This window comes from Macaca nemestrina, chromosome 11 (assembly GCF_043159975.1).
Source record: "Macaca nemestrina isolate mMacNem1 chromosome 11, mMacNem.hap1, whole genome shotgun sequence".
NCBI lineage: Eukaryota > Metazoa > Chordata > Mammalia > Primates > Cercopithecidae > Macaca > Macaca nemestrina.
The window spans coordinates 77,894,443-77,921,685 of NC_092135.1; the positions used below are offsets into that span (position 1 = coordinate 77,894,443).

Below are 27,243 nucleotides of genomic sequence, written 5' to 3' on the forward strand. Positions count from 1 at the left end.
GAATTTGAGAACTGCTATAATAAAATAATGTACTACTTTCCAGGCATTGGCCAATTGCCTAGACGCTAAAGAAATGGATAGAGAATTCTCTAGTTTAAAAAAGAAAGAAATCAAATCAGGTGTATACAAGTATTTCACAAAAAAACATTTGGCATCTTTCAGGGAGACAGCAGGAAAAGAGGTTCATAAGAAAAGAAGGCAAAATGGATCTATGGAGTTCTCTGGAAATGAAATTATAACAGAAAAAAGAATCTGACAGATTACAGTGAAAAGCCCCCAGGAAATCAGCATCTAAGAAGAGAAACCCATTATTATTATTATAACAGATTTTTAGGATAATGCATAGGAATGGAAGATTTCTCCCATTTTTACTTTTACTTTCAACCTTCTGCTTCTAAGCACTACTGACCAATGGAATGCAGACAGAGACAGAGTTCTAGGTCTCTGCTTTCTCTGTATATTAGACTACACAAGGCTGGTCTTTATGTTAAAAGCAAACAAATGACAAAAACTAAAATTATATTTTGCCCAATGGTGCTCTGTTAGCCTGATAAAAGATTTTACAAACCTAACCGACTCTACATTTCTATTACAATCAGAGAGGTTTTAATACAAACTTTTGGGGTTTAATACAAAGGTAAATATTTATTGCTTCCACAGCAATAAATACTTCTCCAGTAAAATTACAACTCAAGAGAAATAAGCCCATGAAATTATTATGTAAATAGGCCTGAGTGTTAGCTTTAGGAGGAAAATAATACAAATGTGAAAATAGTAACAGTAATAATAGCTATCATTGTCTGTGATAATACACAACACTGTATTTTATATATCCTTCCATAGAAAGGTAACATTTAGTCTTCCATCAAACAAGTAACTTGCTACAGGTCACTCAGCTAGTAATGTCAAAGACAAATTACAAATCAAAACCTGTCCAAAGTTAGTGCTTACAGTATACCAATGATATACAAATGAAAATGATCAATTTATTTTATCAGAGAGGCACCAATACTATAATTCATCTTCCCAGAAGGATATCAACCTGACCTCAAGAAACAATAAAGTATAGCACTTTACAATAAAGTATACCACTTAATTGAATATTAAACTGGGTGGCACAGACTGTAAGTGGTAGAGAAGCTAAATAAAGGCTACTACTAATCTATGAATATTTCTTAAGATGGGTGAGACGTAAGGGTTGCATAGTTTAAAGGGAAAGAGGAAAGGAACAATGGGGTCAGTAATTCAGAATGAAGTAAAAAATCATGGGCAAGTACCAGGAAAAAAATAATGCCCAAGGAAATAGCTAAGAGAATAACTTTATAAGAGCAGAGATTTCATTAGGCGAGTATCAACGATCTCTAAATATTTCCTATCAGTATTACATAACTACTTAAATTGCTTCTACTTATCCAAATTAATTTTATAAAATTTTACATACCTTTCTTAATAGCTTTGTACTTCTCTTCATTCTCCATAAAATTAGGATCCATCTTGAAAACATCTAAAAAAAATTTTAAAGTTAATGTTTATTTTCTATATTTACATTTGTTGGTATACCTCTTTCCACCTAACATGCCCCAGACTTACTAAGAACATCTTCTGGGTTATAGTCATCCTCCAGAGGGAGCATATGAGTGAACTGATCATCTTCTTCCACCAAATCAAGACCTTCTAGGATAATGGGGTGGTCCTTGAATCCATCTTTCCGTACAGCAAACATCACTTCAATCATATATTGAACTCTTTTGTCAATTTCAGACTCATGAAGAATGTTTCGAAGGCGTTCAAATATAGCTAAAGGTTAACAGAAAGAAAAGACAATAAAATAAGCAATAAATATTACAATAAACAAAAACTTAACATCAAATTAAAAATGTACACTTACCATTGATTCCTCTTGGTGACACTTGTGTTAATTTGAGGCCACATTCCTTAAGAAAACCAATAGCTACTTCAACACTATCATCTGTTGGTCTTTCCAGGAGTAAAGTGAGCATCTCTAAGCATAAAACTTCATGTGCCTTAAATAGAATACATATAGATGGAAGAAAGAAAATGCTTTTACATACATTAAAATATTTTTATGATTTCTAAAAATTAGTAAATCTGTTACAATAAATATATTGCACATATGATGGGCAAAGTTTTATGAAGTACATGGAAATACTCCAAATACGGGATACAATTTTTCTATCACTTTTATTATCTATCTACTAAGAATTTTCAGATGACTGTTCCAAAAATTTTGTTTCTTTTTTCTTTTTTTTTTTGAGACAGAGTCTCGCTGTGTCTCCCAGGCTGGAGTGCAGTGGCGTGATCTCGGCTCACTGCAAGCTCCGCCTCCCGGGTTCACGCCATTCTCCCGCCTCAGCCTCCCAAGTAGCTGAGACTACAGGCGCCCGCCACCACGCCCGGCTAGTTTTTTGTGTTTTTAGTAGAGACGGGGTTTCACCATGTTAGCCAGGATAGTCTCGATCTCCTGACCTCGTGATCCACCCGCCTCGGCCTCCCAAAGTGCTGGGATTACAGGCTTGAGCCACCGCGCCCGGCCTAAAATTTTAATTTTCTATGCTGAATACAACTATCTGAATTATCTTTAGAAGAAATATTCTTAGCCATTATGTACGGAAAGTGTCATAGATAAAATATGTTAAAAATCATATACTACTTTCTAATAAGATAATTGTTTTCATAATTACTACATGAGAAATAGTAATATGATTTATAGTACCCTTGTTCATGACCATAGTTCTTTATATACATTTCCCAATTCATTCTATCAGCAACTCTATTAGACGCAAATAGTCCTTAAGTTACACGAATACTAATTTCATCACAAAATATCTTAATAACTTCTGGAACAAAATAGTTTTGAATATTCCATCTTTTTAAAAAAAAATTATATCAAACTATTTCTACTGGCCAAGTTCAAAAACTGACATTTATAAACAACACCAGGAAGAGAGGGAACAAAATTCTACTGAGAAGCTTTGCTATGAGAAGAAAACGAACTACAAAGAATGTTTAAACCACCACACATATGCCTTTCTAAAGCCAGACAATGATTTGAGATGGTGAGGAAATAAGTCTAAATCTCAACTCAGGAGATACTTTCTTCCAGTTGTGCACAACATCAAAGACACCCGCTACTTCTTTTTACTAGGGGAGGAGGGGTGTCAAACAGTCTTCTATCAGTGACAAGAAAATACTGCCCTTTACCACAGTTGAGAAGATGCAAAACATTTATCATATCAAGTGTTTTATGGCAATGCCAAAAATCTCTAGCCTAAGTGTAATACACATTTAAAAATGGAAATATATCTCTGTGGTTACAGATATGAAATTAAGTTTCCTTGGTCTTAAGTAGCAAGTTATCACCGTAATAATATGACTAATTAGGTCAAAATCTAAAAGATTTCTAAGAGTGAAAGAATCTTCATATAAGTAAGAGTCAAAACATTTAGTATTAGTGAAATAAGACTAGGCAGGATTTTAAAATTCTTCCTGTTGTACATGATATTAAACTGGAAATGATAATATATATCTGAAGGAAACTTTTGAGTATGAGCAAGAACAATTTTACCACTTTCATGGTTAAACAGAAGCTAAATCAAAACCATCAAATAATGAATATAAAATAAACACAAACTGAATAATAGCATGATAAAATTACTTGCATTTGAAACAGATTAAAATTGATCAACTCTATTCTACAAAGTGATTCTAAACATATATGACTATACCTATGTGGTGGCAAGGAATAGAGGTTTTTGTAAAATAGCAGGTATTTATTAGATTCTCATGAACACCAGGGAATGAAGTGGAGGAGACACCAACTTTATTGTTTTATAAAAGTGAACAGAATGGTTCTTCAAAGGAATGGTTTGCAGTCAAGTAACCATGTATAGTATTAAGTCAGATTAATCTGATAAAATATCTAAAAGTGTTTTGATTAGCATCAAAGTGTTATGTTACAGAATATTAAATACGACCAAGCGCGGAGGCTCACGCCTGTAATCCCAGCACTTTGGGAGGCCAAGGTGGGCGGATCATGAAGTCAGGAAATCCAGACCATTCTGGCTAACACGGTGAAACCCCATCTCTATTAAAAATACAAAAAAAAAAAACTAGCCCGGCGTGGTGGTGGGCAACTGTGGTCCTAGCTACTCAGGAGGCTGAGGCAGGAGAATGGCGTGAACGCGGGAGGCGGAACTTGCAGTGAACCAAGATTGTGCCACTGCACTCCAGCCTGGGTGACAGAGCAAGACTCTGTCTCAAAAAAAGAAAAAGAAAAAAAAAAGAATATTAAATACGTTTATTATAGTTTTCAAATGAAAATATCATTCAACATATTTATCCTAAGGACTATAAAGCAAAGCAAAAATAGAGAGGTATCAGTGAGGTGCATCAACCCTGTGGTCTAATGCCACTGAATGCGAACAAGTATTGAAGATAATTACTTACCACATTTTGGTTAATAAGATGCGCCACAAATTTTGAAGCAGTCAGGCAAAGTTGCTGAAAAGTGAAGGTGGAGAGTTAATCCATAAACTAAACCCAATTTTCATTTATTTACATTAATCTATGGCCTACTAACAATCTATTTAAAACATGTACCACACAAGTATAATTTTTGTATTACCAGAAAGTTATAAGATAAAACACATGAAAGAGTATCACTTCTGGTTAAACAGTTAAAATTCTACAGTTAGAGCCATCATTTTTGTGGCTCATCAATAGTGGCCAGGGATATTTAAGAGAATAAAGAAGTTCTCATGAAAGACAGTTTTTAAAAAGCATTATGTTATGTACCTGTGTCAAAATCAACCTTGCTTACTTTTGTTGATACTGGTTTATTAGTCTGTTCCTATGTATCATTCTACCTACAAGCCATTCATATATACCTTATCATTTCTTCGATAGCCTTTTCGAAAATTAAGAATTAACCTCTTGAGGATTAATTCTCCAATTTGTGGAAATTTTGAGTTGATAATTGCCACTAATGCTGCATAAACATGGGTGAAGATTGGAGAAGCACTCTGTGCTTGCAAAACAGACCTGGAGAGCAGTCCTCTGTTTAAAAAAGAATAAAAAAAGGAGTCAACAATAACCAAATGAATTAAATGAAACAAAAACTATTAAAATTCAGTAATACATCTCTATAAATAATCATAAAATCTAAATCAGAACTAAATGGAAAGAGTTCATCTTACTAATAAATAAAAATTGTTTTTCAGAAAATGAAATGTGAATTTGTAATTTTGTAAAATAGAATGAAGATTTTACTGCAATTTATCGCCAAAATTTTTCTCTCTACATATAATTCCTCTTTTCCCAGTCTGTTATATCAAATCATGAATTTGAGGTTTTTAAGGTTCATATAAATAAATTCTTTAACATTTTCAAAAAAGTAAACAAAAGCAGACCTGCTTCAAAAGTACGAAAGCTAGACAACATAAAGTTTCTACTATGAATCCGTCATTCTTATAAAATTAATTTTGTGATTAAAGACAAATTTGGGTTTAAATCTTTAAGTCTAATTTTAGTTGAATAAAATGAAGATTTGGAATATTCCTGTGAGAAATAAAGACATGAATTAAAAGCAATGCAAGATTAATGCTAAAACAATAACAGGAAATTAAAAGGTACCTACTTGTAACTCATTTTGAAAATGGTCATGTTTCTATATGCATTTGATGAGGAAGGGGAAAGGCAAATTGGGCAAACTGAAGTTATTTTTAGCAATGTAATGACAAGTAATTATTGGATTGCCAAAAGTCAGGAAAAAAAAAGTCTTAATGGTAGTTTTAGGTACAACAACACAATCACTAGAGTAGAAAATGAGAAAAAGGATGCAGCTTATAAATTATAATATCTTTAGCAATCCATTAAGTCTTCTGAGTCTACTTTTTTTGTAAGTAAAATGGAGAGATCTCTGCCCACTTTTATGGATAATGGCTGTCTCTTGATCACCTTTCTGTACCTCTACAACTCGCTGCACCTACTTTATACCACCACCTTTTTTGGTGAGGTTGGGGAGAGACGGGGTCTCACTCTGTCACCCAGGCAGGAGTGCAGTGGCTTGATCTTGGCTCACTGGAAACTCTGCCTTCTGGGCTCAAGCAGTCCTCCCACCTCAGCCTCCAGAGTAGCTGGGAGTACTGCGTGCCACCACGCCCAGCTAATTTTTGTATTTTTCATAGAGATGAGTTTTCACAATGTTGCCCAGGCTGGTCTCAAACTCCTGGACTCAAGTGATCCTCTTGCCTCAGGCTCCCAAAGTGCTAGGATTACAGGCATTGAGCTACCATGCCTGGCCACTAAATTCCATATTTTTTAAAAGATGAATCATAGTCATGTAAAATGACAAGAGAAAACAGTCCTCAGATTTTAAAATAATAAGTAGAACATGGAGTACTTCTATTTTCTGACCCTTTTAAATATCACCAATTGCTTAAAACCACATATTATAGAACATGGTGATTCCTTTCCGCTTTTCTCAAATTTATTGCTTATCTTTCCCATTTCTCTCACATTCCCACTTCACTCTCGCTAGAAATTAAATTGGAATAAGGCCATATACGATGAACCCATAGCTAATATACTCAACAGTGACAAGCTGAAAGCTTTTCCTCTAAGATCAGGAATAAGAAAAGGGTGCCTACTCTTTCCAATTCTATTCAACATAGTACTAGAAGTCCTAGCCAGAGCCATGAGGCAAGAGAAAGAAATAAAAGGCATCCAAATCAAAAATAGAGAAGTCTGTTTGCTGTAAACAGGATCTTAATATAGAAAACCCTAAAGACTTAACCAAAAAATTGTTAGAACTAATAAACTAATTTAGTAAAGCTGCAGACATAAAATCAACATACAAAAATCAGTAGTGCTTCCATATGCTTACAATGAACTATCTTTCTGAAAAAGAAACCAAGAAAACATCCCATTTACAATAACTATAAAAAAAACAAAAACAAAAACAAAAAACCTTAGGAATAAATCTAACCATGGAGATGAAAGGTCTGTACACTAAAAGCTACAAACTGCTGATGAAAAAATGGAAGAACATGCATGACATCCCTTGTCCATGGACTGAAATAATATACTAAAATGTCCATAGTACCCAAGCAACATAAAGACTCGACTCAATCCCTATCAAAATTCCAGTTACATTTTTCGCAGAAATAGAAAAAACAATCTTAAAACTCACATGGAACCACAAAAAACTCCAAATAGCCACAGCAATCTTGAACAAAAAGAACAAAGCTGGAGACCTCACACTCCCTGACGTAGAATCTGCTACAAAGTTATAGTAATCAAAACAGCATGACACTAGTATAAAAACAGACACAGAGAGCTATAGAAAACAAAGAAACCAGAGATAAATCCAGACATTTGCAGTCAACTGATTTTCAACAAAGATGTTAAGAAGACACAATAGGGAAAAGACAGTGTCTTCAATAAATGGTGCCAAGAAAACTGAACATCCAGATGCAGAAGAATGAAAATAGACCTTAGTCCCACAACATATACAAACATCAATGCAAAATAGATTAAAGACTTAAACATAAGACCTGAAACTGTGAAACTACTGTATTATGGTTAATGATTTTTTGGATATGACCCCGAAAGCACAGGCAACAAAAGCAAAAAGAGACAAATGGGATTACATAAAAACTAGAATGCTTCTGCACAGCACAGGAAAATATCAACAGAGTGAAGAGACAGCCTACGGAATGGGAGAAAACATTTGCAAACCATACACCTGATAAGGGGTTAATATCCAAAATACATTAGGCATTCAACTCAATAGTAAGAAAACAAATAACCCAATTTAAAAAATGAGCAAATGACAAGAACAGACATTTTTCAAAAGATGTACAAATAGCATTATATATATATATAAAATGCTTGACATCACCAATTATCAAAGAAATGTAAATTAAAATCACAATGAGATCTCCTCACAACTGTTACAATGGCTGTAACAAAAAAGATGAAAAATAACAAGTGTTGCCAAGGACATGGAGAAAAGAGAACCCTTGTACACTGTTGGTAGAAATATAAATTAGTACAGCCATTATGGAAATAGTCTAGAGGTTCCTTAAAATATTAAAAACAGAACTACCAGCTAGGTGCGCTGGCTCACGCCCGTCATACCAACACTTTGGGAAGCCAAGTGGGGAGGACTGCTTGAGCTCAAGAGTACGAGACCAGCCTGGGCAAGATGGCAAGACCTCGTTCTCTACAAAATATTAAAAAATTAGCCCAGCATGGTGATGAGTGCTTGCAGTCCCAGCTACTCAGGATGCTGAGGTGGGAGAATTCCGTGAGCCCGGCAATTCAAGGGGTCAGTGAACTATGACCATGCATGGTACTCTGGCCTGACAACAAAGCAACACCCACATCTCTAAAATAAATCAACACTAAAAACATTTTTTTCGATTATAACTACCATTTGATCCAGCAATCCCACTATTGGATATATACACAAAGAAAATGAAATCAGTATGTTGAAGAGGTATCTGAACTCCCACATTTATCGCAGCATCATTCACAATGGTCAAAATATGGAAACAACAAAAGTCTCTGTTGTGAATAAATGGATAAAGAAAATGTATATATGTATAATGGAATACTATTCAACCATAAAGGAAATCCTGTCATTTGCAAAAACACAGATGAACTTGGAGAACATTATGCTAAGTGAATAAGCCAGGCACAGAAAGACAAATAATGCATGATCTCACTAATATGAGGAATCTAAAAAAAACTGAACTCATAGAATCAGAGTATAAAATGATGGTTACCAGAGGCTGGGGGTTGGGGGAATTTAGATGTTCGTCAATGGACACAAAATTTCAGTTAGACACGAGGAATAAGTTCCAGAGATCCATTCTACAATATTTTGACCATAGTTAATAACCATATATTATATACTTGAAAGCTGAAAATAGAGTACATTTTAAGTGTTCTCACCACAAAAAAATGACAGGTATGTGAATGCATGTTAAACAGCTTGATATAGCCATTCTACAAAGTACACATATATCAAAACATCATGATGCATACCACAAATATATACAATTTTTACTCATCAATTTTAGAAAGAAATAAAAAATTAAATTAGTTAGAAGGAGTATATTGTGATATTCATTATTCTTCACGAGTTTAAATTAATGGAAGCATTAAGTGAATGTCTGCAAAAACCATTATGTGAAATCGAAGCTTCTCAAAAAGCAAAAATTGCATACAACCTCTAAGAGCAAGGCACAAGTTATTTCTTAGCAGTCTACATTTTTATAAGTACTGCATTTTAAATAAATATTCTCAATGACCTTTGAAATGAAGTAGCACAATAAATCAATGATTATTGTTCATGTAGATATTATACACCTTTGAAAAAATTACTTAGAAATACTACAAATAAAATACTAGAAATAAAAAAAAACTTACCTTCCTCTAACAATATTTTCTTGAAGAAGCTCTTGAATAATAATACTTATGTTGGAAATGTTGACTTTGTTGATAAGACCATTAATTGACTTCTTTAGGGCCTCCCAACTCATCCTCTGGTATGCTAAGCTAAAAAGAAGTGATTTTAATAAAGATTAAAACTCTTTCAATAATTACAATAAGAATAAGTTATAAGAACATAAAAACTACATAGTGTTCCTTAATTTTTAACATTATTTTCATGAAATGACCCCCAAGTACAGTAAAATATATGATGCCTATCAGGATAAACAGATTATATCCTAAACCATATTTGATTTTCTGTACATATGCTTAAGTACACACCATTTTCCTTTAATAATACAATAAGATTATGTAAGGACATATAAGGATAATGTTTTGTTCTTAGGCCTAATACATTTAATTAGTCTAATTCAATACATGCTTATTTTACATATAATGCTTGATTTAAACTTGTCTTTAATGAAGACCTTTAAAATAAATGCAATTAAAAAAAATGTAAATGGTAACATGAAATGCCCGAATATAAGCCACAAAAAAAATCTGTATGTCCCATCTCATAAAAAGATACAGAGATAACAAAATTAAATGTTTTAAACCACAAATAAATGGTAACTACAGAAAAAGGGAGTCACATGAAGTCATGGGGCTGAAATATTGTTCAGAGTATTTTAAAGACAATCTCTATGCTGATGTAGGAGTCCTACAGCTATACCAGTTGAATGTTAGATAGCTGTACTGCTTTTTACCCTAGATTTCGGAAATTACTTGGCCTCATTGAGTTTCTTTAGGTTGAACTGGACAATGTCTAAGATCTTTCAATGCTCTACAATTCTATGGATTTTGTAACTGCTTTTCTGTGGAATCTGATTTCAGCTGCAGGAAGTCTTAACCTTTTTTCTTCTATACACGTCTCTCTCTGGAAGCCTGGTGAAACCAGTAGACTTTTTGGAATGATATATACAACGAATAGGATTACAAAGGATACTAATCATACTGAAATTCAGTTTTTGAAACATGAAAAGAACAAAAGTTTGATATAATATTCTATGTGCTTCATAACACACTAAACAAGAACTAGCAGTATGCTTAGTAACTACTTAAATTTCTAAGTAGCATGGCCATAATCCATATCATGAAATATCTGTAACAGACTGTCAATACAATAGGCAATCTATTGCCTACATTCTCAAAAGAAAAAAAAAAAAAAAGCTAAACTTTAGAGAATAGCAAAAATAAGGATTCAATTTTTTTCCCAAACACATTAATGGACTGATTGCTTGAATTCTATCCATGGACCTCTTGAGGGGCTCACAGGTTAAGAATCCCTGTTCTGGAGTGGTACAACAAGGAAGGTTGGTGAGAGCAGTTCCTGGTGGGAACAAGTATTGTATCACTGACATTGTTTAGTATTGCCAGCATGGTGAGGATAAAAAACAGACTCACTTTGCAGTTAATCTTATTTTATTTCTAAATTCTCTATAAATTATATACCCCCTTACTGCCTGTACCCAAGGTGGACTATTCCACTGTTTCATAACTCCAACCTTTTGGTATCCCACTATCTCTAGAAACAAGATGTATGCCTTAACAAGTGGCCTGATTAATAAGATGTTGCTTATATACAATCACAACCTATCTTACTAAACTAATCAAACAGCTACATCAACTACAATTATACATCCTAATTAGGAAGCCCACAATTCATGTATCTACTGAAAGCAAAGACTATGGCCTTCTTTTCCAGATGTTTTGAACCCTTTACAGTAGCCTACTAACAGACTTCAACTGTATACACAATTATCTTAAAGGAATCTGCTTTAAATTGCATGTATTGCTGACTCTCCTGTCTGCTTTATTTAAAAGGAAGCAAGACTTGGACTGACATAGTTTCTAGTCTTTTATGATCAGGATTGCTTTGGACTGGACTGGAGAAAGTGATTACTTTTCAGTAATGCCGCCACTACTGCCTTGTGCATGAGCAAAACGCTTACATGATAATGAAAGTCCTATTAACCACAGAAGCCATCTCCAAATTCCTTTTCAACCTAACACTTCAAATATCACTGGCAAGTGCTAAAACATGACACATAACAAAAAACTTATTAGTTTTTAATTTAATGTCATCAAATACCCCTTTCTGGCTCTTAAATTTGGTTTTATTTCAAATCTTCATGGCTTCTTTTAGATAAAGACATTTCTTTTATTTTCTTTTTCTTTTTTTTTGAGACAGAGTCTCCCTCTGTCACCCAGGCTGGAGTGCAGTGGGGCAATCTCGGCTCAATACAAGCTCCGCCTCCCAGGTTCACGCCATTCTCCTGCCTCAGCCTCCTGAGTAGCTGGGACTACAGGCACCCACCACCATGCCCGGCTAACCTTTGTATTTTTAGTAGAGAGAGGGTTTCACTACATTGGCCAGGCTGGTCTCAAACTTTGGGAGGCCGAGGTGGGCAGATCATGACATTTCTACTTCAAGCTAACCCTTGAAACAAATTTAGATTTAACTTAAATAAGGTTCTCAAGCACTTTTCAAATTGCCATTAAAACACTCATGAAAGGATGTGGAAATACTCCTGTCTGGCTCACCTTGCATCTGTTTTTCTTAAATTATAACTATTAATACCTTCTTTCTCAATCTTTTAACTAGTTATCTGGCAACTGATTAATCATCTCAATCTGGGACCATACTTTCCCTAGTTATCAACTCATCCTATTAGAGAAAATACCTTAAAAACTTAGCTGTACTTTCCTAAATAGCTCCTCACCATCTCAATTACTCTGAAAAGGGAAGGAGGAGTGTTTTAAGTGTGACTGTTCATATATAAATTTTGTCTGTCTGCCTTAGAGTAGCAAAAATGTATAGTCTAAGATATTGTGGGCTAAAGAAAATGCACAAAAAGAGATAACTGCCAGCTTCAGTTTTATAGATGAGTACAGAGGTCGGCAAACTAGACCCATGAGCCAAATGCAGCTGCCCACCTGCTTTAGCTGGGCTTTTACAGAAAAAGTTTGCTGACTCCTGGTTTACAACAGGAAAAGTCAATTTTAGAACTAAAATGTCAATATTAATCTTTTCTACAAAAAATAAACATTACCAATAGGAATGCATCCATGAAACTATGAAAGGAACAATAGTTTGAAAATACTATAAAAAGGGTAAGCAATCTTTTCCTCAAACTTTTTAATTCATTCATGCAAAAAAACAAAAAGTAATGAGCTAATATAAGGGCAAGTGGTGTGTGGCTCTCCAATGGAGCTATGAAGTAAAGAGGTCTCTAATTTTAGGTCTCTATCATTGAAGACTAATGTAAATTCTCAAGAGCCAGGGTTCATTAAACCATAGCTGACTTATTTTTCAATGACAATATAATGGCTTTATATACTGATTGATATCAACATGCCTGTTTTTATCTGTAATCTGTTCCTGCATCATCCTGAGCTTTGCAGGGGGAATATATGCTCCACCAGTGCGAGTAAGAAGAGGATCCAGCTCATCCTTCTTTTTCTTTGTAGTAGGTTCATCCTGAGCAGAGGAACTCTGAGTTACTGATGTTTCTGGGTTTCTCCTCCCAGGAGATGGGGATTTCCGGGACCTTTTCCGATCCATCTCTCTTTCTCTTTCTCTGCGTTTTTCCCGGTCCCTGCTTCTGTAATACAAATTTTTTTAAGAGCAGAAGAGACAATATAAAATACACTCTTAACAATTAACTGCACACAAATGAGTGAGACCATAAGTGGGTCCCACAAATTCAGACTAGGAAAAATGGTTTAGAATGGTGAGAAAGTGCTTCACAGAGAAAATTCAACAAACTAGGTCCTGAAAGCTTGACAGGATTTACACTGGGGGCAAGTCGGGAGGAGGAAGGGGAGAGGAAGGATGGCATTCTGCAATGAGTAGAAGAGGGAATAACTATTGAAAGACTGAGCAGGGGTGCTAAGGTCAGAATGAGTAGCATAATCAGGAAACAAAGAATTATGTGTGATGGTAGTTGGAAAGATGAGTTAAAGTTAGACTAAAATCTTAGAACATATGCAAAAGACTTGAAGGTTTTTTACTGGAGGTGATGGGGAATCATTAAAAGTTTCTGAGTAGGAGAGTGGCTTTTATGAATGGAGTGTTTTAAGAAGACAAATTAGCCTGTGGTGTTTATGACAAATTGTATAAAGGAGAAGAAACCAGAGTTAATCTTCAATAGTGGTTACTTTAGTTGTAAGACTGCTATAGAATATAGTATTTGAAATTGTTTCTTGATAGAACTAATATTTTTATTAGAAATCTCAGAATATCGGAAGCTTCTGCTTATTTGAGACAATGTGGGGGGAAAAATTTTTCTAGCCACAATAAATCTTCCCTACCAATTATCCTTTCTACCTGATTATCCTTTCTTAAGCTAAGGCTTTTAAAACAATCAAGGTATAGTTCTCTGAAACCATCAAGAACTAACAGGAAAGAACGAATCCTTGCTTTTTGCGATCTTTCCCCACAGCAAAGTTTATCCACTGAGCTGTTTTTTACATATATTGCCTTGGAAACTCAGATCATTCTATTCATATTTTGGGTAACCATGAGTTATATGACACAGTAAATAGAAGTAAATTTCATATTCTCACTGCATTACCAGGAAACTATGGGATAGATTTTAGCTAAATCTAAGGGGTATGTTTGAGATGGTCTTTTTAAATATAGTAATAGAACCTACATGGAGATTGAAAAGCAGTCATCTTCCCAGGTAGCTGTGGAGGAACAGGTATTTTCTGTTTGTTTACTTTTATTTTAAGTTCAGGGGTATAAGTGCAGGTTTATTACATAGGTAAACTTGTGTCTTGTGTCATGGGGGTTTGTTGTATAGATTATTTTGTCACCCAAGTATTAAGCCTAGTACTCATTAGTTGTTTTTTGTGATTCTCTTCTTCTTCCCACCCTCCACCCTCCCTTCACCTTCCATAAGGCCCCAGTGTGTGTTGTTCTCCATGTGTTAATGTGTTCTCATAATTTAGCTCCCACTTATAAATGAGAACGTGTGGCATTTGGTTTTCAGTTCCTGTGTTAGTTAAGGATAATGGCCTCTAGCTCCATCCATGTCCCTGCAAAGAACATAATCTCATTCTTTTTTATGGCTGCATAGTATTCCTGTATAAGTACCATAATTCCTTTATCCAGTCTATCACTGATGGGCACTTAGGTAGATTCTATGGCTTTGCTATTGTGAACAGCGCTGTGATGAATATACACATGCATGTGTCTTTATAATTATTTATATTCTTTTGGGTATATACCCAGTAATGAGATTGCTGGGTCAAGTGAACAGTTTTGAAACTGAAGTATAAGAGACTTAAATGACTCCTAGGGAGGACACACAATCTGTATATACCAAGAGTGAACAGACAGGGGAAAGAGTGATTTCAAATATAAACCTCAATTAGTCACAAAGGCAGATGCTCTAAATTCTCTGCACTAATTTGCAACTGAGTTGCTTCTTCTTGTGAATATACATGTTCCAAGAGAGTAGATACAGCAGGGATTTCCTGAGATTGGTTATGATTCTTCTGAGAAATATCAGGTAAGAGAGATAGCTGGCTGAGAAAATCAGATCCTTACCATTATTGTGTTTGTAAAGTGCAGAAGTAACAAAATATTCTAAGAGTCTAAACAGAAACATTTTTGGACTGTTAGCCTTTATGTTCTGCATAATACCTAGCCTGCTGACTTCACAGTGTGACTGTGTGGATAACATGAGACTTCATTTTCGTATACTAGACCTAACATAGAGTTATACTGAAGTAGTACAGTCAGGGATTGTGAAAAAGACATGGGCTTTGGAGCCAGAACTGAGTTCAAATTCCAGTTTCAACATCTACCAGATGTTTAAACGCAACCTCAGGTAAGCTATTTAATAAACTCAAAGCCATTTCCTTATTTGTAAATTGGAAAAAATAGTATCTAGTTTCTAAGAGTTTTAACAGTGTTTGGGAAAATATGCAAAAAGCTTAGCTTAGCAATTGTGGTTATAGTAGTTGTTTTCACTAAGGTGGCAGTAGACAAGCCTGGATTTTGAAGGTTAATATAATCTGACATTATAGGATTAGGTATATACTAGAAAGTGATGAGAAGGAAATTTTGGGCTGTAGATATCAAAGAATGTGCTTAGCTCCAAACTTCAAACTGCAGAGGAATTTGGTCAAAATTCCTGTGGGGGATATAATATTGGTGGTAAAGGGGTGGATAATATCTGAGAAACATCAAAAAAGGTATAGATCTTAGTGAACAATAAAACATGAGAGTCAAGTTTTGGAAACTAGATGACTAATAAGGGAATACAGGAAAATCAGGAGAAAGCTGGTTTTATGAAAACAACGACAAAGGCAGAAAGTTGTCTTTGAAGGGATAATGAAAATGGTTGTTAGAGAGACAAATCAGAGTTCCTTTATAAAATACTAAAATAATGTTAATTTTGCAAGATTAATTAGAAATACATTCAGAATCGACCACGTTCAACAATAGTTCACCTGAACTCTTCCACTGTTTTCTATATAAAGTCCCACCAGTTCGCCGCTTATCACTACTCAAACTGATATGCTCAAGAAACTAATATTTTAAATAAGTTAAAATTATTTTAGTATCTACTATGTTCAGACATGGTAGTAGGACAGATACTATTTTTAAACCTAAACAACCAGACAAGATGCACATCATCATCATCTTATAGATGAGGAAACTGAGGCTCAGAAGAAATCTGTTAAGAAATGTCACCAAATTTCCATAACTAGTAACTAAAACTTGAACTCTAATCTGCATGTACATGGAGACTATTCTCTTTCTACTATGCAACACTGCCTCATTAAAAAATCTAAAATACAGACATTCTAAAGTCAATTTCAAATGACCTAGAAATTGTCTGCATCACTACTTCTCTCCTAAGCTAAGATACATGCAAGTTAAGGGAATACTACCCATATAGTGACTTCTGTTTTAAGTACTTGAGAGTATGTCCATCTGCAGAATTCTAGTTAACATCTCTTCCCTATATTGAGCATCTCAAGTATCTGTCTCACTACTTTCTTTGAGACTACCATTACTTCTACCTGGAGAGTCTCTCCCCACAGGTACTAAGTAACTTTTAATTGCATTATACTTTCTTCTGAGCAAACACAGAGGCCCTTTAGTGAAGTTTTAAAGGGAATGTTTAAAACGCCGACATCTTTCTAACACAGTAGTCACCCCTTACCTGTGGTTTCACTTTCCAAGGCTTCCGCTACCAGTGGTTAACCAACAGTCCAAAAATAAGTGACTACAGTACAATAAGATATTTTGAGAGAGGGAGACCACATTCACATAATTTTTATTAGAGTATATTCTTATAATTGTTCTATTTTAGTATTAGTTACTGTTGTTAATCTTTCACTATGCCTAATTTATAAATTAAACTTTATCATAAGTATGTATGTATTGGAAAAAACATAGTATATATATGGTTCAGGTATTATCCGCAGTTTCAGGCATCCACTGGCGTCCTGGAACACATTCCCCATGGATAAGTGGGGACCAATGTATTCTCATTGTAAAAACTATTACTAATTTCTACAAGAGAGAAAAAGAATTGAAAATAAATACAAATCAATAACAAGGGGTTATAATACTCTGCCAAGTTTTCAATGAAATGCGAATGGCACTTAATGTCTGACTCTTCTTAAATATTACCCCTAAGAGTTTCCAAACACTCTCATTCCAATGTTTCTTGCTATCTGCCTTCCATTCAGTTCCCGTGCCCATTTCTCAACCAAGTAAATCTTGTAAGTCTTGTTAGCCAGAGGAAAGGTGGGTAACCAAGTTCTCTAAAGCTCAAGTAAGAATCCTTTACATATAGAAAAAAACTACAAATTGGAAACTTTAGTCTCAATGTCCCTCTGCCATTATGCAGGAAAGGAACTTTAGACCACTCTATATCATACAATATCAATTTCTTTCATTTAGTAAAAAAATCTCAAAAAATCACATAAGCTAACCCCTCTTGCAGTACAATATAATGACTGAGCTTGGGCTTTAGAGTGAGACAGACTTGGGCTTGCCACTATTATGTTTCACAACATGAACGAATTACTAAACTTCTCTAGGCCTCAGTTTCTTCAGTTGTAAAGCAGACCTAATAGTATCTACTTCACATATTTGCTGCAATAACAAGTTAATTCACATGAAGCCTTATTAGAAAGCCTGGCACCTAAGAACATCCAATTAATATTGGCTACTATTTTTTTTGGTTTTATTATAAATATAGCATAAAGAAAGTTTAAACAAATATAATTGTCTACAAGTTAGACATTCCCAACACTAACCGTGACTCCATGCTACTATCATAAGAATGTCCTCTTCTTGAATGCTCATAGTCTGATCTGCTGTAATCAAAGTAATCTCTATCCCGGGGGGATCTTTCTTGTTCTGCATATCTAACACAAAATAAGAAAACCAAGTTGCAAATTAAAAACAACTATGTTATAAATATTTAGGAAAGTCATATATTGGTAAGGGCAAAGCAACTCTCTGACTGAACAACATCTTGTCAAACTGTTCTTAACAGCTCATTTTGCTAACACCCATTCATTCCATCAGAATTACAAAAGCTTTCAGTTTGTACACAGCAAAACAACTCCTAGGATTCACTTAACCAAACTTATTTGTTTAGTGAATTATCCTGATTCACTTTGTTCTTAGTAGGAGACATATATCTGGATATCATATATAGTTAGCATGAAAAAGACTATCCAAAAATGACTGCTTTTGCTTAGTTGGCTTGTTTATCAAAATACTGAATGTATGAGACCAATGTCACTGGTTGGCCTCCATAAGGATCAGTTTAATTCCATACCAAAAGATCATATTCATCAGCTGTTAATTTTAAAATGCATTATTGGATAGCAATGAGAATGGATTGAAATTATTAGCAAACAAGGATGGATAGCATCAGATCTATTATTTGAATCTTAAAAGTCAATAAAATCAGAAAACCTTAAGAGAAGTTAAACATATACATAATAGATATATAGTAACATAATCCATATTTTATATACACATCTACAATTAAGTTATATACACATATACCTGTGTGTGTATGTGTCTGTGTGTAAAGAGTTATTATTATTATTTTTTTTAATATATAGGGAGTAGGCAGTTGGTGAAAGGTAGTAAGTAATCATGAATCAGGACAATTAACTTGATGTTCACAAAGCAAAGTTTTTAGAGATATTTAGCAGAGTAGAATAACAAAGTACATATGGAGTAAGAAAGCTTAGACAACTGAAAGAAAGTCTGAAGGGTGCTTCTTCCTTCATAAATTATTTTTAATGGGCATAAAAAAATACTTTTACAGTCATTATTTTTAATAGACCATATGCTTAATGGTCTCTCAATGATCATAAATTAGATAATTATAATGCTAATATGAATTCATAATGAACATTAATGGTAACATTTTTGGATCGCTGATCTTAACATAATTATAATATGATATAATCCAGCAGTCCCAAACCTTTTTGGCACCGGGGACCAGTTTTGTGGAAGACAATTTTTCCACAGATGGTGGCGGGTGTGGGGATGGTTTCAGGATGAAACTGCTCCACCTCAGATCATCAGGCATTAGATTCTAATAAGGAACACACAACCTAGATCCCTCGCATGCGCAGTTCACAATAGGGTTTGTGCTCTTATGAGAATGGAATGCCACAGGTGATCTGACAGGAGGTGGAGCTCAGGCAGGAATGCTGGCAGGCCTGCTGCTCACCTCTTGCTGTGTGGCCTGGTCCATGGCTCTGGGAGTTGGGGACCCCTGATATAATCTATACAAAAACATTTTAAAGACAATACAGAGCTATGTACACGTAAGGGATAATACTGACAGTAGCAAAAGCAGCACTTCTAAATAGTGTAATTTCAACTCAGATTTCCATTTTACACTTTCATTCCATTAGTATTTGAAACATTAAAAATTACTCCCTTTCATATAAAAATTACATAATATCTGCAATTATTTACTAGAAACCCCTAGAAGAGTCATTTAAGGATGATTTCTCCTACAGCCCATTCAAGTAATATTGACTATAAAACCATCAAAAAGAAGTTATCCACCCTAAAATCAGAAATCTAAGAGCTAAATTATTACATAAACCTTACTATAAAAATTTACATTGCCGCCGAGGCAGGCGGATCACGAGGTCAGGAGATCGAGACCATCCTGGCTAACATGGTGAAACCCCGTCTCTACTAAAAAAAGTACAAAAAATTAGCTGGGCGTGGAGGCGGGCACCTGTAGTCCCAGCTACTTGGGGGGCTAAGGCAGGAGAATGGCGTGAACCCAGGAGGCGGAGCTTGCAGTGAGCAGAGACCGTGCACCACTGCACTCCAGCCTGTGCAGCACAGCGAGACTCCATCTCAAAAAAAAAAAAATTTACATTGCATTCAGAGCACATTAAACTATTTACCTGTCTTCTGGAGAGGAGTTCTTCTGATATGAATTAAGGTTTTCCCTTCTGTCATGACCAGAAGAAGGCTTTAAAAGAGGAAAAAAAGGAGAAAACATTCCAAAAATTATTTATGTTAAAAAACATAGACTGAAACACATGGCTTAGAAAGTTGGAAGTACTTTAGAAATTATATCAAAACATTTTTTAAATCATTAAAAATAATTCATGTAACCTAAACAATCTGTAAGATAAAACGAAATTTTCAGACCATCCCAGATGGGCTTGTCTGTGGCAGGCACCTGTTTTCATTATGGACCAAATACTTCTTTTTTTTTTTCTATTTCTTTTTATTTTTTATTTCTTTTTATTTTATTTTTTATTTCAATAGTTTTATGGGGAACAGGTGGCGTCTGGTTACACGGTTAAGTTCTTTAGTGGTGATTTCTGAGACTGTGCTGCACCCATCACATGAATAACGTACACTGTACCCCAATGTGTAACCTTTTATCCCTAATCGCCACCGCTACCGTCCCCGATCCTTTCCACGGAGTCCCTAAAATTAATTGTATCATTCTTACGCCTTTGCTGGACCAAATACTTCTTTCTAGCCAAAACAATTCAAAGTAGAAAAAGATAATTCTCAAATTTTTGATGACACCTAGTTTATATTTTACTTCTATGTAGTAAGTTGTAATTTTTATTATTATTATTTTTTGAGACAGGGTCTCGCTCTGTTGCCCAGGCTGGAGTGTAGTGGCACAATCACGGCTCACTGCAGACTCAATCACCCAGGCTCAAGTGATCTTCTTGCCTCAGCCACGATATTGTACTTACCTCCTATCTCCGTTGGCTTATGAAAACCACAAGTTCAGTACCGGGTAAAATAGCGGGAAGAAACTGACTCTAACATGTTTATAAAAGTTCATTTTTGGCCAGGCGCAGTGGCTCATGCCTGCAATCCCAGCATTTTGGGAGGCCGAGGTGGGCGGATCATGAGGTCAAGAGATCGAGACCATCCTGGCTAACACGGTGAAATACCATCTCTACTAAAAAATACAAAAAAATTAGCCAGACGTGGTGGCGGGCACCTGTAGTCCCAGCTACTCAGAAGGTTGAGGCAGGAAAATGGCATGAATCCAGGAGGCAGAGCTTGTAGTGAGCCAAGATCGCGCCACTGCACTCCAGTCTGGGCAACAGAGTGAGACAGCGAGACTCTGTCTCTCAAAAAAATAAAAATAAAATAAAAAATTTAAAAAAATTCGTTTTTGTTTTCAACAAACATCAATTGAGTGTCTGATATGTATTATACTGTGGTAGGTTCTAGGGAATCGAACAACATTACTTTAGGGTATAAGCACTATTCCAAATCTTTTGAAAAAAGATTTGTACCTCCTATCTCCTATCAATATACAAATAAGTAACTTCATGTAACATGAGATTGACATGAGACAGAGATGTAAACCATCCAGTTTGAGACTATATCCTAATTAAAAAATCCAAATACATTAAGGAACCAAAATGTTTACCTCTGTATATAGGTAAAATTTTTTATATAACTGGTCAACATTCAAATACTGACAAGCCTTTTTTTAAGAATTAAAATAATTTTAATTAACCATACTGTAAAGAAAAATAGCATTTAACATACCTTAATCTTGAAATCTAAGATAAACTAAATCAAACAATGAGTAACTATTCTGCAAACTTACGTGCTTGCCTCCTTAATGCAGAATGGATATATTTTAAAATAGAAAATTATTCTGAGTAGAAATATAAGATCCAACTTCCTCTGATTTTATGACTATCTAATTAATAGCAGTTTGAGTCTAACATAATCACAAGTACAATGCAAAATAGTCTCTAACTATTGAATTTTTTGAATAGTATCCACTACCTAATCTATATAGGTGAATAAGCATGTAATCAAATTGATGATTTAAAGTAACCATAGTTTAGCTGTTACTCTGCACTAAATTCAACCATTTTAAAATTCTGTGTCTAATATAAGAAAGTTTTAAAACTTATTTCACTTAGCAACACCGTGAAATAGAATTGTTCAATATATATGACATAGGTTTCCATAAAACTTCACATAAAGCTCTTAGGTCAAATAAACAGCATGAGATTCATTAAATTCAACAGTAACATAAAATACAGTATTTATACTGATCATTTATTACAAAACATAGTCCTTCCTGTGTAGACATTCTGAAGGTTACAATAGATAAGAAAGGCCAAGGAGCTTATGGTCTTGTAGGAGACAGAGAGGCTTATAAAAATTTCCATAATTAAACACATCAGATTATATGTTCCCCAAAAGGAGAGTGAGTAAGACGGAGAGACAGAGAGAGAGAGAGAGAGAGGCAGAAGAAGGTGGCGGGGGGTGGCGGGGGAGAGGAGGGGGGAGAAGACAGAGAACAATAAAACTGCATTACCTCCTTTTTCTTTTACAAGTCAAAAAAATTATTTTGATTACATTAAGGAGAAGGCCCCAATTCTGTGCTAATGATTTTTAACACATCTCCGCAACATCTGTTGTGAGCAAGAGGAAGAGACCAAAAATATTGAAGTTGTGAAGAAGAAGGATTTCATAAATATGATCAAGTAACAAATGACTGGCACACATACTAAGTGCTAAAAGGAGATCTTGAGTAGGAAACAATCACTGTAGCATAGAGTGCTAAGGGATGAAAGTGGGAAAACCGGGACTTGAATTTGGCTTTGGTAGATGAATAGGATTTCACCAAGTTAAAAATCACTTTTGGGTATGAATCAAATATTAAGAACTCGAATTTCCCATTTCTTTTATCACAGAGTTTAGATTGTAAGTCAGTGCAGTAGTTGAAAATACTATACAGTCAGAATTACCTTTAAAATGTTTATAAATTGTTCATGAAGCAAAACAAATATGATGACATCATGCAATAACTCATAGTCTCCAACAACGCAGAGAGAGCAGTATAAGGAGACAAGGGGAACAAGAAGCCTGAGTCCAGTGGCTTTCAGGATCCATTAGACTTTAAGAGAAAGAGGGAGGAGGGGCTGGAAGAGGTAGGGAGCTTGCTAAGGAAGCTCCAGTAAGGTTCAAGGCAAAAACAGGGGATTCTCAGTTGAAGCCTTATGAACCTAACAGGTGAGTCCTCAGAACATCAAAGGAAGAGCTGAGCTTCACCTAAAGAAAGAACGAGCATCAACCCAGCTAGTGGACCCACTGTGGCTAACACAAAGGAGAGAAATGGAAGCAGACCAAAGAGAGCTGGCAGGGAGAACCAAGACACTAAGTGTCAAGGGCATGCTAAATGAAGTCACCCACTCACAGGCTGGGGGAGAAAATGCCACAGGAGACCCATCTGGGCCACAAGAGGGAAGCGTGGAGAAGCAGAGGCTAAGAGGAACCAAAAGAGGAGTCTGAGAAAGGCTAAACATTTCTCCCTTTGAGTAAAAGGCATTAGTGTAAAGATCTGAGTGCTCTTGTCTAACACGGCTCTGTCAAGAGCCAGTTCTGCACAAGGTCTCCTTTCTTTATGTCCCCAGCTCCTAACACAGAACCTGCCACCTACTAGGTCCTCAATAAATTAACTGTTTAAGTAACAATGGACCAATGAGTACAAGCCCCCAAAAGGCTGATTTCAGAACAATATACAAGGGTTACTGACAGATGGAACTACCTTAGGAAACTGTGAGCCCTGTGCCAAAAGAGATATGCAAGCAAAGGCTGGATGTCTACCTAGCAGGGAGGTGGGTGTCTTCTCACACTTGACAGAGGTTGGAAAAGATTGCAGCAGAGGCTGCCGTACTCTACAAGTCTATCAGTTCAGCTTAATAAGCACCTACCACAGGGCCTGCTGTCAAGGAGCTTGCAATCTATTGCTTCTCATTAAAGAAGGAACTTTAGGTGTGCACAGCTGTAAGAGGAGAGGAAGGGAGGAGTGCCTACATTTATAACCAAATAAAAATACAGTTCCCCCTTTACTGATTCCACGGCCCAAAAAGTGATGTCCTGGTTTTAAATCCATGCAACTGGAAAGAGAAGGAAGTTGAGTAGTTTGCTCTCCTGCCAAGTCCACTCACAGGCAGAACAGTTTTGAAAGCAGATGGAATTACTGGTCCCTATTACTGCCCTGACCTCACCTGCTACAATTCTCCCCTTCTGATACCTGCTCCACTCTAGATTCTTTGTCTTTGCTGTTCCTTTTGCCAGGCACACTCTTTCCCCCAGATAGCGGCATAGTTAACTCTCACATTTTCAAGTCTCTGCTCAAATGGCTATCTTTTCAATGGGCTCTACTTACTCCTCTATTAAAACTGCAGCCCCTCAATGTTGAATCCCCCTACCCTATTCTACTTCTTTTCTCCACAGGACAATTCTATTACTTAACATGCTAACATACTATATAACTTATCAAGTTTATAATTTGTCTCCTCCCTACAACAACTATAATGTAAACTCCACGAAAACAAGTATTTGTTTTATTCACTATTTTGTTCAAAGTTCTTAGAACAATCACTATAACATATAACGATCAATATAACATATAACACATATAACACTATTTTGTTCAAAGTTCTTAGAACAATCACTAAAACTCAATATGCATTTGTTAGATAAATGAACGCACACTGTCTAAAGTACAGCACAGAATAAAGAGACCATCTATTCATAAGAAATACACAAAAAGAGGCTCACATTGTAAACAGATACGCAGAAATTTCCCTGCACTGTTTGTCACTTGTTTTTCTTTTACATGTGATCACTCACAACATATATGCAGGCCCTGATGCATGCATCCATGTGTACACACACACATGCACACACACACATGTACACACACTCTTGTATGTTCTCTCAACTGCCCTCATGCACACTAATACTTACACAGAGCTAAGTATCTGCATTGAAAATTGTTTAAGTTAGATGGATGTATTAGGTTGGTGCAAAAAGTAATTGTGGTTTTTAAAACTGCAAAAACTGCAATTGCTTTTGCATCAATCTAAGTGCCACTCTACTGTCTGGCTCTAATGTCCTAATTACATAAATGCATTTATATTTAAATAATAGGTAATTGACTATAAGTTTACATCCTCTGTTTTAAGTTTCAAACACTTACTTTTATCTGTGCCACACTACTTTTCATTTTCTGTTGCCAGTTGGTCCAATAAATCAAAGACTCCTCAAACTGGTCCAAAGAACAAGTACTCAATGCTCTGAATTCCTTGACAGTTTGCTTCTTCTGTCTGCAAACATCACCTACAAAATATACCAAGGAAAGCTTTGTTAACACTAATAAAGTGTGTAAAATGATGATTTTTTTTCTACACAATGTACATTTGACGGCCTTATTTTTCTAAATCTATAAAACAAATATAATAACTCAATAATTTAAAAATCCTTAAGTAGTTACACATAATAATGTATACCTAACACATATAAGTAGAAAAAAAATCCATGAACAAGAGAGCAAATAGGTTTTATTCTAAGGACCAAGGGGAACAAAAGTTAATTGAAAAAGAGATGTCCTATAATTTTATTAAAAATGTTCTCACAGTGAGGGAAATATATACTTACATCATAAAATAGCAGTGTGGTATTATTTTTTAAAAAACTGAGGAAACAATGACAGAAGAGAAACTCTATAAAAACTGAGTATAAAAATCCAATGTTTCTATATAGACTAAGAATGAAATACCCAATATCCTTGCAATAATGATCATTAAGAAATAAATATAATCCACATAGAAATTTAAGGTGCTAAACTACAATAATTATGTCTCAATGTGATCCATTAATGGCACAAAGCTTCAGATATATGCACATAGGAGAACTAAGTATTTGGCTCAGAATAAACCTAGTCATCAGCATTAAATCTAAAATTTTCAGATGTCTTTTAATATTCTAAGTAAATTTTAGTAATTTTGTGCAAGATGCTCAATTGATACTTATGTTCACAAAGAACTTGCATTCAAGTATTTTATTGGAAGTACATCTCTAAATGGTTTATAGTATAAGGCAATGAAATCCCAAAAATAAAATAGAAAACAAAATAAAAGGATTAAAAGATACAGAGAACGCAATGTGCTTAGTACCAAAATAACTGAATACAACTGGAAAAAAATTAATTTGAGTGTCAGAAGGGGTATAACAGATTATCTGGTCCAATTCTTTCTTTTAAAAGAGAACACTGAAAGTCAGATAAGCCATTTCAAATATAATTATAATAATTAAATTATAATACCAGTTAGACGTACAACTGGAAACCTACAATAAGGACACCCTGTTAAGTATTCCTTTCACCAGCACACATATACAAATAGTCTTGATATTATAAAGTGAGACAGAGCTGCTATCATTTAATGCAGATGGGGATGTATACAAATTACTAAGTCAAGAAATGTTTCTATTACCATGGTTGGCATGGTGTCACGGTTAGTAAAGGCAAACTTATCAATCTATAAAATATAACTGCAATCTAAAGCACATCACTGCTTATGTACAAGGCCTATAGTTAAATAGACAAATGTGAGTAACTTTACATAATATGCTTATTAATAGGCTCTTTCTTCAATTAGTTGCAGTTGTTTAGAAAGCTCAACCTTGTTTTTGGCTGGCAAGTTGTTCCCAAATCTTTTCTTTATGTATCTTTTTGAAGTGTATCAGCAATTTGGGAGGCCAAGGCGGGTGGATCACGAGGCCAGGAGATCGACATCATCCTGGGTAACACGGTGAAACCCCATCTCTACTAAAAAAAATACAAAAAATTAGCCAGGCTTAGTGGCGGGTGCCTGTAGTCCCAGCTACTCAGGAAGCTGAGGCAGGAGAATGGCACAAACCAGGGAGGCGGAGCTTACATTAAGCCGAGATTGCGCCACTGCACTCCAGCCTGGGTGACAGAGCAAGACTCCATTTCAAAAAAAAAAAAAAAAACAACAACAACAACAAAAAAAGATTACTCTGGGTCCTAAATCCTAATGCCCACAGACTAGCCTATCTAGGACCTTATTATGCCCACAACTGTGACATTATTGTTTGAACTTAGTTTCAGAGTAACTTTTCCTACTGGATGCTATACCTTGGATAAATAATTGAGAAAATCCAAAATAAGCTATGTAAAACACTTCATAAAATCAGACTCTGTGACAGTAGCAGAGAGGAGAGGCATGTACCTCTAACTTTAACCGTCTATTCTGATACCATGCAAGAGTTACTATCTTAATAAGCCTATGTTATGAAAAGTCAAATAAAAAACGTGCTTCAAAGGGGAGAGGTTCGAGATTAGAAAGTTTCATATCTAGAAAAATTACACTATTTTCCCCTAA

General features: G+C 35.2%; 1 protein-coding gene across 2 annotated transcripts in view; it reads right to left on the bottom strand.

Moving 5' to 3' along the window:
* Positions 1–27,243, bottom strand: part of LOC105499531 (CWC22 spliceosome associated protein homolog) — a 64,466-nt gene that overhangs the window by 25,485 nt on the left and 11,738 nt on the right. For both annotated transcript variants that reach the window (XM_011772128.2, XM_071073001.1), the window contains exons 2-11: positions 25,038–25,177; positions 19,948–20,015; positions 17,809–17,919; positions 12,879–13,124; positions 9,457–9,585; positions 4,908–5,076; positions 4,468–4,521; positions 1,889–2,024; positions 1,591–1,797; positions 1,442–1,504 (exon numbers count right to left, since the gene is read on the bottom strand). In XM_011772128.2, coding sequence (XP_011770430.1) covers positions 1,442–1,504; positions 1,591–1,797; positions 1,889–2,024; positions 4,468–4,521; positions 4,908–5,076; positions 9,457–9,585; positions 12,879–13,124; positions 17,809–17,919; positions 19,948–20,015; positions 25,038–25,064 — 1,210 coding nt within the window. In that variant the 5' untranslated portion in view covers positions 25,065–25,177. The remainder of the gene's footprint in view (positions 1–1,441; positions 1,505–1,590; positions 1,798–1,888; positions 2,025–4,467; positions 4,522–4,907; positions 5,077–9,456; positions 9,586–12,878; positions 13,125–17,808; positions 17,920–19,947; positions 20,016–25,037; positions 25,178–27,243) is intronic.